At 39.7% G+C, this 14,051-nt stretch overlaps 1 protein-coding gene across 2 annotated transcripts in view; it reads right to left on the bottom strand.

Annotated features, from left to right (window-relative positions):
• LOC136260880 (uncharacterized) overlaps window positions 1-14,051 on the bottom strand; it is a 74,811-nt gene that overhangs the window by 21,810 nt on the left and 38,950 nt on the right. For both annotated transcript variants that reach the window (XM_066054780.1, XM_066054781.1), the window contains 6 exons: window positions 12,786-12,884; window positions 12,233-12,334; window positions 3,774-3,872; window positions 3,221-3,322; window positions 1,531-1,629; window positions 807-905 (listed from right to left, as the gene is read on the bottom strand). In XM_066054780.1, coding sequence (XP_065910852.1) covers window positions 807-905; window positions 1,531-1,629; window positions 3,221-3,322; window positions 3,774-3,872; window positions 12,233-12,334; window positions 12,786-12,884 — 600 coding nt within the window. The remainder of the gene's footprint in view (window positions 1-806; window positions 906-1,530; window positions 1,630-3,220; window positions 3,323-3,773; window positions 3,873-12,232; window positions 12,335-12,785; window positions 12,885-14,051) is intronic.

Raw genomic sequence — 14,051 nt, 5'->3', positions numbered from 1 at the left:
CTGCGTTCCTGAGATGAGGGCTGGGACAATACAAGGACTGAGTTTATTACTTCCCCGTGTAGTTTGTTGTTAACAAAGATTTTTGAGCTTTGAATTTTAATTTTCTTGCAATCGCATCCTGCTTGAATCAGAGACCACCTTTCTTTAAGTAGAACAGATTCAGTATGACGTTCTGTTGGTGACATGTCAGGTTTAATTCTTATTTCTTTTGGGAGGGAACTAGTTTTGGATAGTAGTTTCCAGAATCTGGAATCTATCATGGACCAGGACACATTTTTAAACTTATCAATAGTTTCTAACCTGATAGCAACACTTATAGCATTTTCTGAATTATGATTTTGGTGAAAAGATCAAGATACTCTAATAGAGCAGTCAGGTAATATAAACTACTCTAATATAACAGTCACTTAGCTGTAGTGGAAACACTTTTTCAAAATTCCTGCGTACGCCCCTGTAACAGATTACGTGACAAACATGCAATAGTGTAAAAAATATCTGTAAGCTCATAAATGGGAGCTCAGTGGATGTGTGTATTTCAGAATAAGTGTACCACACTAAAAGATCCACAATGCCAGCAAAAATAGGTCAAAATTGTATACAATGTGTGTTTTTATTACAGCAATCTGCACATGATGCCAAATGGTTAGTACCTAACTGAATGCATTTTTTAGACTCCAAACTACTTGTGAAAAAGTGTAGTAGTAATTGTATACAAAACACCTACTGAATAAACCATATACAATTTTAAAACCTTAAGAGACCTTGTTTTTAATCATCACACAAAATGCTACCAAATTCTCACTCACCTTGTCAACTATATTCACATCTAGCCCTGCCTTGACTAGTTCACCAATAACACTGCTACAATTACCCCGTGCTGCTTCATGAAGTAAATTTTCCCCAACCTGTGGTAGTATAAACATGTAATAACTAGACCATAAACTGTGACTGTCTGTACTAGAGCTGTGAATCTGGACAAAATGTCACAATTGGCAGATCATAACTGTTGGTTATCCGATTAACTGAATTGAATAACATTTTCTGCAATCATGTTAACATGTTAAGCTATGTGCACCTTTAAATTTGTAGTAAGGTTGGTCAGATTGTCCGTAGAGTGGCCCAACTAATAAGCACAAAGTGATTATACCTAAAGCTGAATCCTACTACAAGTGTGATATCAGTTAAGGAGTGAGAAGAATATCTAAAATGTACACTGTTTGAGAGAATATGTTGGAGATCAGTTAACCAGTTATTCAAAAGAAAAAACAACAACTGGTAAGTGGAACAACAGATCAGTTAATCGGTTTACCTGGTAAGGTTTCACAGCTCTAATTTGTACACACTATAAGTTACAGCATTCAAGTTCCATGACTAGATACACTGTCATGTGTACAGTATATACAAGATTAATGTAGCACACATCATATGAAACATTTTGTATTATTATTTGACACATCAACTTGTTGTTTACAACATGTCACTACACATACAACACCTCTTGAAGTGTTATCATGAATGTACATTTCTTACATTGTCAGTGATCTTGATATCTGCACCTGCTGTGATTAATGCACCTGCTAATTCTTCATTCCCCCTCCGTAGGGCTATATTAAGGGCACTCCGACCATTCTGTAACAACACATCACCAAATGTATACCATAACTATGTACACAACATATACTGACTATACTAACATGTTTACACTAATAAACAATTAATGTATACACAATGTGGCTAAGTGTCCTTGTGTTACAATTGTAAACTGTCAGTAATCACTGACCAATTGTCATCACCTCAATAAGTACTAGGAAACTTACATACAACACTTAGCTACACACTACAAATGTTTGCAGTAACATACGCAACTTAACCAGATTAAACCATTTTACACACTCATACAATTCCTAACTATTGTCAGTGTCTACAGTTAACCACCAAACACTCCAGTCAAATAACACTTAACTGGTTTAACTGGTTATGGTTCATCATGTAGGACTGTCACTATAGCCATAGGTCACTATAGTCTATGATCTTCAATATGTTTATAGTAACGTATGTGCTTTACCACTATTATGATAAATTGTTACCTCAAGTAAACCAGTTCACTTCTTGGTACACTAATACACTACAGTGGTAGACCACACGTGTGTGTTAAAATTAATACTACACAACAAAACACTCTAATACAACAGTCACAGTCACTACACTACAGAAGCAGTTGGCCGATGCAAAGGTTATACAAAGCCTTACACCTTGTTCACACTACCTTCTAACCTGGGTACAGCATGAAATAAGCTGCTGTATGAATTAATTGAACTGTGCCGAACCAAGCCCAGCATGGTGCAACAAGACGAGGTGGGTTGGCATAGGGTGGGATACAATGTGAAGCATTCATAGCTAGTCAACTCTGGTTAACAATAACAATTTGCTTCTGCTGGTCACATAGTGAGTATTTTCTACACTCAAAAAAGATCTACAACATGGCTACAATGTATTCCAAGATGTGGTATGCTTCTGGTAAAATCCCAATCATTTCATTCTGCTGACGTTGGCAAAAGAGACACCCACTGGCTATAATAAGTGACCTCACATTGTACAGTTTAATCTCTGTGTTGTCACTACAGCTTCAGTAGTTTTATTAAGTGCCTAAATGTTGTACATTGTGTGCTCATTATTAATAAGTGTCCACAATCCCCAGCTAGCTTGTTGAGCAGAAGTGTGAACAAGTACTGTCTCAAGTTCAACAACTCCGGTTAGCCTGAGCTGAAAGTAACCCGGGACAGTGTGAATGGCGTGATAGACACTGTCCACATAGTCTTCTGTTCTTATTGAAACTACGCTCATCAATGAAGACCACCAAGTTTCTTTGTTGATAGCTTGTACAGGGACCACTGGGTGTATCATATGTGTGACATGTAAGTTCTTTACATGTAGAAATGACAAAGTTGTCAATGTGATATTTTAAATATTCTTTTGTGATATATATTTCATACTGATCACACCATTCTCATAACACTTAATACAATAATTCCAGCAACAGAGCACTTGTATTACCCTCACCCCCACCCCATGGTGATCATAAATTTTAAAACTGATAACAAGGTTAAAGGTAACTCTGAATGACAATTCATAGCTTACTACTGTGTGATACCACAAACACATCTACTCTTACATTAACCAACACACTCACACTTCATTACTATACAAACACTTTACACACCTTATTGACTGCATTGATGTCTATGGATCCTGTATTGAGTAGATCACTGGCCACTTCAGTACATCCTCCATGTAATGCACACATCAACATTGTATCCCCATCCTATGGTAACACACCATAACATCAATTATCCCACACTAGTAATACCTGCCATCTACATTTCTGATTATGCAATCATGAAAGTATAAAGATTTATTATTGTGTTGTTACATAACAGTACAATGAGGTAACAGCTGGTACTAAACAATACAAAGGGTTTGTAGCCATTTTATATTTCACACTACATAAGTTACTTGCACACTTCTATACTCTTTGGAAATACACTCAAAGTTTGAAGTGACAAACAGAACTTGGATATTGTCGGACTAAGCCATCACTTCTAACTAGATATTATACAGTCACAGATGTACTAGATCACTGTATCTATCCCACACATATCTAAATTCCACATAAAAACTTGGCATTATTATTTGACACATCAACTTGTTGTTTACAACATGTCACTACACATACAACACCTCTTGAAGTGTTACCATGAATGTACATTTCTTACATTGTCAGTGATCTTGATATCTGCACCTGCTGTGATTAATGCACCTGCTAATTCTTCATTCCCCTTATGTAGGGCTATACTAAGAGCACTCCAACCATCCTGTAACAACACATAAGTGATACAACACATCACCAAATGTATACCATAACTTTAGACTCTATTTAGGCTGTTTTGGGTGGGTAATAAATCTCATATACTCCACCTTGTTTTCTAATATACTCCACGCCTTTAAGCACAATATGACATATGCTCAAAATCGGATTTGTCCAATCGCTATGCGTTGTTCACGTGCAGTGATTTAACGAGCGCGATTATTTAGTCACGTGAGGACGCATAGTTGCCATGGCGCTAGTATTATCGTAAGAAAACCAGCCGCTTTTTCCGAGCCTACAGCAGAAACAGCCATGGATGAGGTAAGTGATCTGAGTGTAATGTGAAATAGAGTCTAAAGCAGTTATACGGGCACAATGTGGAGTCTATGAAATTTATAAACCCTCAGGCCCTTAGTAGCGCCCTCGCTTCGCTCGTGTGCTACAGCCCGGGCCTTCGGGTTTATAAATTTCATAGACTCCACATTGTGCCCGTATAACTATTATATGTACACAACATATACTGACTATACTAACATGTTTACACTAATAAACAATTAATGTATACACAATGTGACTAAGTGTCCTTGTGTTACAATTGTAAACTGTCAGTAATCACTGATCAATTGTCATCACCTCAATAAGTACTAGGAAACTTGGATAAATTGTAACCTCAAGTAAACCAGTTCACTTCCTCATACACTAATACACTACAGTGGTAGACCACACGTGTGTTGACATTAACACTACACAACAAAACACTCTAATACAACAGTCACAGTCACTACACTACAAAAGCAGTTGGCCGATGCAAAGGTTATACAAAGCCTTACACCCTGTTCACACTTACCTTCTAACCTGGGTACAGCATGAAATAAGCTGTCGTATGAATTAATTGAGCTGTGCCGAACCAAGCCCAGCATGGCACAACAAGACGAGGTGGGTTGGCATGGGGTGGGATACAATGTGAAGCATTCATAGCTAGTCAACTCCAGTTAACAATAACAATTTGCTTCTGCTGATCACATAGTGAGTATTTTCTACACTCAAAAAAGATCTACAACATGGCTACAATGTATTCCAAGATGTGCTATGCTTCTGGTAAAATCCCAATCATTTCATTCTGCTGACGTTGGCAAGAGACACCCACTGGCTATAATAAAGCGACCTCACATTGTACAGCTTAATCTCTGTGTTGTCGCTACAACTTCAGTAGTATTATTAAGTGCCTAAACGTTGTACATTGTGTGCTCATTATTAATAAGTGTCCACAATCCCCAGCCTGCTTGTTGAGCAGTAGTGTGAACAAGTACTGTCTCAAGTTCAACAACTCCAGTTAGCCTGAGTTGAAAGTAATCTGGGACAGTGTGAATGGCGTGATAGACACTGTCCACATAGTCTTCTGTTCTCCTATTGAAAAGCACACTCATCAATAAAGACCACCAAGTTTCTTTGTTGATAGCTTGTACAGGGACCAGTGGGTGTATCACATGTGTGACATGTAAGTTCTTTACATGTAGAAATGACAAAGTTGTCAATATGATATTCTTTTGTGATTAGTGCTCTGCGATATATCAGTAATACCGTTTATCGTGATAATTATCATAACTGATTATCATACCGTGACAGCCTTTGATAACTGATATATCAAAATACTGGTATATCGATGAATACCGCTATAGGATTGCTTTTAACCCAGCCTTTTGTGTTTAATTATCAATTATCCAATTTGCTGATGGTTTAGTAGACATGCCTTGAACAAAAACTTGAGGTTGTCACATTACAATACATGCCTACTTGTACTGAACTATATTTTTTGGGGGGTTTTGGGATGATACCGCTTGATACTAGCCTAAGAAATGATGCAATAGTTACAATAGCAAGCTAACTATATACCGATATATCGCGATATTTTCCTGTTACTAATACCGTGTATGTCGAGAATTGACGTCAGTACAATTGTATATACACTATTACGTAATTGTAAACAGTCACGTGCAGGTCGCGTGCAGCAATATGATTGGCTGTAACCATGTTGTAGAGTTGGTTGTTATGTATCTTAAAAGTTGTAGCTAAAGAAACGCTCTCTACTTAGTTGTTTGGCTTACCGCTTCATAATACTATCACACATTGTTGGTGCTGTGACCAGGATTCGCTTTGCCTTACGGCTAGCTACGCCTACTTTTGTAACCCGTTACGAAAAAGCTGTGGTACCGTGGCATTTGGAGTGAGAACGGTACCCCAGAAGGCAAGCGAATTTATCCGAAGAACTCTTATTTGTTGCATTCTCTTTACAGTTAGCTACTGTCAAGTCAACTAGTGACGAAGATATACAGTACAATGGAGAATTTACGTCGCTGGCAGTCGTCTCGCATGGCCTACCGTGCCCATTTAACAAAGTTACACCGAACAGTAACCAAAATAATGGACTCTAGTGAAGCAATAGACGATTCTAAGTTGGACAGTTTGTCTACTTCTGTCGAGAAACTGCAACGAAAGGCAAAAGCCATTGGAGAGCTGGACACCAAAATTGCTGGAGAGATACAGAACTCAGAGGAGTTAGAAAGGGACGTGTATGAAGCAATAGAGCTACAAGACGGCATTACCGAGAGAATTGACCAGATAAAACGCTTTATCTCGCGTCACACTAAACAAGTAGAGCCACACCCCCCGAGCAGAACTACTAGTCAAAGTTCGAGTCTAAGTGCGAGTGCGCAACCGTTCGTATCACTCAACGTGGTAACTCATTCATCTCAGGATGGACAGGAGATACAGAGTCATCTCCCAAGTAATAGCAGCCATGTCAGTATGGCTAGTCAGTCCAGTCACAGTGTCAGTCGTCTACCTAAGCTGAGTTTACCCACCTTCAGTGGTGACCCCTTGTCCTGGCAGACTTTCTGGGATTGTTTTAGTGCGGTTGTAGACTCCAGCCCTGTCCTGTCAGGAGTACAAAAGTTCAATTACTTAAGGGCTCAACTTCAGGGAGAAGCTGCCAGAGCTGTGGCAGGGTTTCCACTCACAGATGGAAATTACTTACATTCAGTTGAGATTCTCAAGGAGAGATTTGGGCAAAGTCAAACGATAGTAAATGCCCACATGCAAGCCCTGATGAATCTACCTCCACCAAAGAACACAGTGACTGAATTAAGAGCCTTTTATGACTCCATTGAAGGTCACATAAGAAGCCTACTCTCTTTAGGAACTACTCCTGAATCGTATGGTGCTATGTTGATTCCAGTAACTCTTGGAAAATTACCTGCAGAAGTACGACGCAACTTGGCGAGAGAACAGAACAGGTCAGAGTGGACTGTTGAGAATCTCAGAGAGGCGTTATTGAGAGAGATACGAATTCTTGAACAGGGATTGTTCACACATAATACCCATTTATTAACTGATAGTTCTTCACCTAAGATGACAACATTCTCCCTATATGCTGGTGCTAAGGGTGGCATGCTAAGGGTGGCAACCACACTAGATTTGATCGAGGTAAACCAATTAAGAAACTTGCATGTGTGTATTGTAAGGGCACACACACATCTAACAACTGTGATGTGGTCATTAGTACTGGGAAACGCCTGGAACACATCAAGAAGGAAGGCCTATGCTTCAATTGTTTAGGTAAACACAGAGTAAGTCAGTGCACATCACAAGCTCGTTGCAAGAAATGTAACAACAAACATCACACCAGTATTTGCAACACTGACAATACCATACCAAAACAATTACCTAGTGACCACAAGACACAGCCTAATGAAACAAAATCAAGTCCTAGTCAGGTCACCCAAGCCACTGTTCCAATTTCAGCCACAGTAGCAATGGCTAACACAGACACATCTGTGTTGTGTAACTCTGGTAACTCTGTTTGTTTACTGAAGACTGCTGTGGCTAGAGTAGTTTCTGAAGCAGGCAGCAACACTGCAAATATTTTATTTGATGAAGGTGCTCAGCGTTCTTTCATCTCCAAGAGGCTAGCGAACAATTTGCAACTGACACCAAGTAGACAAGAAAGTATTTCTCTGGCTGCATTTGGAGCTGATACTTCTACACCACAGCATTTAGATGTAACAGATGTCACAATTGTCAGCCAAACAGGAGAGATGATACCACTGTCAGTACTAGTAGTTCCAAAGATTGCCGCTCCCCTCCATTGTGTCACAACTTCAAAGTTACGAGAGCTTTCCTATCTTAGGGACCTCACCCTAGCTCACCCAATAATGAAGGAAAACAGTCAGTTTGATATATCTCTACTAATCGGAGTTGATTACTATTGGAATATTGTCGAAGACCACATTGTTAGAGGAGATGGACCCACAGCTGTGCAGTCAAAGCTAGGCTACCTTCTATCGGGGCCACTAGCTCTCTCATCCCCTTCCAATATGGTCACAAGCATGCACATTGGCATTCACAATGACCCTGAGAATGATGACCAAACTCTTGAAAGGTTTTGGGAAATAGAATCCAGTGGAACATTACCAGCAGTGAAACATTCTGACCAATTTATGGACACTTACCTGAAGACAATCACACGTGAAGAAAATGGCTCTTATGTGGTTAAATTTCCCTGGAAAGAAGATCATGCTCCATTACCGTCAAACTATGAAGTATGCAAGCGAAGAACTAGATCACTAGTCCGCCGACTGGCTAGCACACCAGAGCTGATGATAACTTATGATCAGATCATCAAAGATCAAGAGAGGAGAGGGTTTGTGGAGAAAGTTAACTCAACATCAATTATCCCAGCACATTACATACCACACCATCATGTCAGGAAGGATTCTGTTACTACTCCAATACGTGTGGTGTATGATTGCAGCTGTCAGATGTCCAACAATCACCCAAGTCTGAATGACTGTTTAGAAGTTGGACCATCCCTAGTGAATGATCTTTGTTCTATTCTGCTACGTTTTCGGGTCCACAAGTTTGGCTTTACCACTGATATTGAGAAAGCTTTCCTACATGTTAAGCTTCAAGAGGATGATCGAGACTTCACTTGCTTTTTTTGGCTGTCAACTCCTGAAAATCCAGAGAGTGAATTTGATGTTTATCGTTTTAAGGTAGTGCTGTTTGGATCAGCAAGCTCACCTTTTATGTTGAATGCCACTGTTCGTTTACACCTCAGTAACCAAAACTCAGAAACAGCTGATGACATGATCCAAAGCTTATATGTAGACAATGTAATTTCTGGAGGTCCTACTGAGGAAAGTGTTGTCCAGTACTTTAGAAAGGCAAGAACTTATATGTCTGAAGCAAACTTCAATCTGAGAAGTTGGGCATCCAATAGTCCACAATTACAAGCCATTACACACAAGGAGAGTGTTGCTGATCCTAGCCAGATGGTCAACTTGTTAGGCTTACACTGGAATGTATCAACAGACCAAGTGTGCTTCATACCAAAACAGCTTAATTCTGATACTGACTCTGCAGTTACAAAGAGAAATGTTTTACAGTTTTCATCTAGAATTTTCGATCCACTTGGTTTCTTGTCTCCAGTTAGTGTCCGTGCTAAACTGTTGATGCAGCAACTCTGGCAAATGAATGTTGGGTGGGATGAGCCATTAGAACCATCTATAAGAGAACAGTGGAACAACATTGCTGACAACCTACAGAAAGCAGCCCATGGTTCTATCTAAAGACGTTATTTTACTGTTGACGATGATGACTGCAACACTCAAGCTCAAGAAATCCATGGCTTTGCAGATGCTAGCTTAAAGGCATATGGAGCAGTAATCTACATCCAACAAGGCAATGAAGTGTCATTTGTCATGGCCAAGACACGTGTTGCTGTCATTTGTCATGGCCAAGACACGTGTTGCTCCACTCAGCAAACTCACACTGCCTAAGCTTGAACTTATGGCTGCACTGGTTGCTACAAGACTTACAAAGTTTGTAACTGAATCACTAAATAGCTTTTATCCTCACATGCTTGTTCACTTGTGGTCTGATAGTCAGATTGTGCTCCATTGGATAGGCAGCCAGAAGAAACAGAAGCTACAGTTTGTTTCCCACCGCATACAGGAAATTACTCAGACCTTTCCATCCACAGTGTGGAACTACTGTCCAACTGGAGACAACCCAGCAGATTTATTGACAAGAGGGATGGACAGTGATGTACTCAATGATCCTCTTTGGATACAGGGTCCCTCTTGGATCACCGAGAAGTCTAAATGGCCACAATGGAGTGAAATTCTACATTTACAAACAGAGTTAACTAATGATGCTGATGAACCAATGTCAATTGAACAGGCACCACAGACAGGTCTACACAAGATTCTAGAAATTTCTAACTTCAGCTCATTGATGAGATTGATACGAGTTACAGCTTACCTTCTAAGATTCACTCACAACATGAAACATCAAAATGCTCACTTGGTTGGTGCACTAACTGTTCAAGAGATCAACAATGCTTTAACTAAATGGATTAAGAATTGTCAACAGACTTACTTTCACCAAGAAGTCAGACATCTACAGTCAAAATCTGCGAAGCGTTTGCCACTTGTAAGACAGCTCCGCTTATTCCTGGACAATGGCTTCCTTCGATGTGGTGGCAGAATTCATAATGCACCACTCTGTGAGTTGTTAAAATTTCCATACCTCCTGCCAACAAAACATCCGTTGACAAACTTAATCATTATCATGACTCATGTCAACCAACTCCATAGTGGAGTAAACAGTATCATCACAGCTCTACGACAAAGGTACTGGATACCAAGAATTTGTCAAACTGTGAGGAACTTGTTAAGGAAGTGTGTAATTTGTCGAAAGGTCTCAGGAAGACCATACTCTGTGCCAGAAGCGCCTCCACTGCCTAAGTCTCGAACACTATGTGCTGCACCATTTCATGTAACTGGGGTCGATTTTACAGGAGCTTTGTTTGTACATGATTCAGGTGGGGAACAGAAGGTGTATATATGCCTATTCACTTGTGCCAACACAAGAGCTGTGCACTTAGAAGTTGTAACAGATTTAACTGAGGAGAAGTTCCTTCAGGCATTCCGTAGGTTTGTTGGCCGCAAGTCCCTTCCCCAATTGATGATTTCAGATAATGCTTCCACCTTTCAATCAGCTGCCAAAGAGATTGAGAAGATGCTTAACTCTCCTACCCTGAATGAACATCTGAATAAGCGAGGAACAGTCTGGCAATTCATACCCAAAAGGGCACTGTGGTATGGTGGTTTTTGGGAAAGACCCATTGGGCTTACAAAGACCACATTAAAGAAGGTACTTGGGAGGACATTCATCTCCCTAATTGCCTTGCAGACCATTGTAGTTGAAGTAGAAGCCATTCTGAATGACCGTCCCATTACATATACTTCAACCGACCTGAATGATCCAGAACCACTATGCCCATCACATTTACTGTACGGAAGAAGGATTGTTTCACTACCATATCCACAAGTTAGTGCAGAAGACATTACAGACCCAGATTACATGACTGCTCCAATAATCCGAGAAGCTTTTACCCATCAGTCACAGATTCTTCAACACTTTCAAGGTCGCTGGAAACAAGAGTATCTAACTGCTCTAAGAGAGTTTTACAAGGTAAAGGGGACGCGTGCCCCTCAAGCAATTAAGGTTGGAGATGTTGTCCTCATACATGATGACTTACCTAGGAGGAGTTGGAAGATGGCAGTGATCAAAGGATTGATTAAGGGGAATGATGGGTATGTTCGGGCTGCAGAGGTGAGAACCAAAAATAGAAGAACAAATCGACCAATATCTAAGCTTTATCCACTGGAGATATCAACCGATGAAGATGACACTACCACTAAACTTAAGAATGATACCGATGAACGTTCACCACTAATGTTTGGGATGCAACGACCAATCAGAAGCTCCGCTACTAAGGCAAAGGACAAAATATTTCAATGGAGCAAGGAAATTATTGGCCCTCCCCCAGAGGATGTCGAGAATTGACGTCAGTACAATTGTATATACACTATTACGTAATTGTAAACAGTCACGTGCAGGTCGCGTGCAGCAATATGATTGGCTGTAACCATGTTGTAGAGTTGGTTGTTATGTATCTTAAAAGTTGTAGCTAAAGAAACGCTCTCTACTTAGTTGTTTGGCTTACCGCTTCATAATACTATCACACAGTGTATTCAAATTTCAATACTGCCGAGCTCTACTTGTGATATATATTTCATACTGATCACACCATTCTCATAACACTTAATATAATAATTCCAGCAACAGAGCACTTGTATTACCCTCACTTCCACCCCATGGTGATTGTACATATTATTAAAGTGATAACAAGTAATTCTGAATGACAATTCATAGCTTACTACTGTGTGATACCACAAACACATCTACTCTTACATTAACCAACACACTCACACTTCATTACTATACAAACACTTTACACACCTCATTGACTGCATTGATGTCTATGGATCCTGTATTGAGTAGATCACTGGCCACTTCAGTACATCCTTCAAGTACTGCACACATCAACATTGTATCCCCATCCTGTGGTAACACACCATCACATCAACTATCCCACACTAGTAATACCTGCCATCTACATTTCTGATTACACAATCATGAAAGTATAAAGATTTATTATTGTGTTGTTACATAACAGTACAATGAGGTAACAGCTGGTACTAAACAATACAAAGGGTTTGTGGCCACTCTACATGTCACACTACATAAATTACTTGCACACTTCTATACTCTTTGGAAATACACTCAAAGTTTGAAGTGACAAACAGAACTTGGATATTGTCGGACTAAGCCATCACTTCTAACTAGATATTATACAGTCACAGATGTACTAGATCACTGTATCTATCCCACACATATCTAAATTCCACATAAAAACTTGGCATTATTATTTGACACATCAACTTGCTGTTTACAACATGTCACTACACATACAACACCTCTTGAAGTGTTACCATGAATGTACATTTCTTACATTGTCAGTGATCTTGATATCTGCACCTGCTGTGATTAATGCACCTGCTAATTCTTCATGCCTCCAACGTAGGGCTATACTAAGGGCACTCCAACCATCCTGTAACAACACATAAGTGATACAACACATCACCAAATGTATACCATAACTATGTACACAACATATACTGACTATACTAACATGTTTACACTAATAAACAATTAATGTATACACAATGTAGCTAAGTGTCCTTGTGTTACAATTGTAAACTGTCAGTAATCACTGACCAATTGTCATCACCTCAATAAGTACTAGGAAACTTACATACAACACTTAGCTACACACTACAAATGTTTGCAGTAACAGACACAACTTGGATTAAATTATTTTACACACTCATACAATTCCTAACTATTGTCAGTGTCTACAGTTAACCACCAAACACTCCAGTCAAATAACACTTAACTGGTTTAACTGGTTATGGTTCATCATGTAGGACTGTCATTATAGCCACAGGTCACTATAGTCTATGATCTCCAATATGTTCATAGTAATGTATGTGCTTTACCACTATTATGATGGATAAATTGTAACCTCAAGTAAACCAGTTCACTTCCTCATACACTAATACACTTTAGACTCTATTTAGGCTGTTTTGGGTGGATAATAAATCTCATATACTCCACCTTGTTTTCTAATATACTCCACGCCTTCAGGCACAATACAACATATGCTCAAAATCTAGGTTCATCCAATCGCTATGCATTGTTTACGTGTAGTGATTTAACGAACGCGATTATTTTGTCACGTGAGGATGCGTAGTTGCCATGGCGCTAGTATTATCGCAAGAAAACCAGCCGGTTTTGCCGAGCCTATAGCAGAAACAGCCGTGGATGTGGTAAGTAATCTAAGTGTAATGTGAAATAGAGTCTAAAACATTTACATGGGCACAATGTGGAGTCTATGAAATTTATAAACCCTCAGGCCCTTAGTAGCGCCCTCGCTTCGCTCGTGCGCTACAGCCCGGGCCTTCGGGTTTATAAATTTCATAGACTCAACATTGTGCCCGTATAACTATTATACAATGGTAGACCACACGTGTGTTGACATTAACACTACACAACAAAACACTCTAATACAACAGTCACAGTCACTACACTACAGAAGCAGTTGGCCGATGCAAAGGTTATACAAAGCCTTACACCCTGTTCACACTTACCTTCTAACCTGGGTACAGCATGAAATAAGCTGTCGTATGAATTAATTGAGCTGTGCCGAACCAAGCCC

Source organism: Dysidea avara, chromosome 7 (assembly GCF_963678975.1).
Source record: "Dysidea avara chromosome 7, odDysAvar1.4, whole genome shotgun sequence".
In the NCBI taxonomy this organism is placed as follows: domain Eukaryota; kingdom Metazoa; phylum Porifera; class Demospongiae; order Dictyoceratida; family Dysideidae; genus Dysidea; species Dysidea avara.
This window is presented reverse-complemented; position numbering and strand designations above follow the sequence as displayed.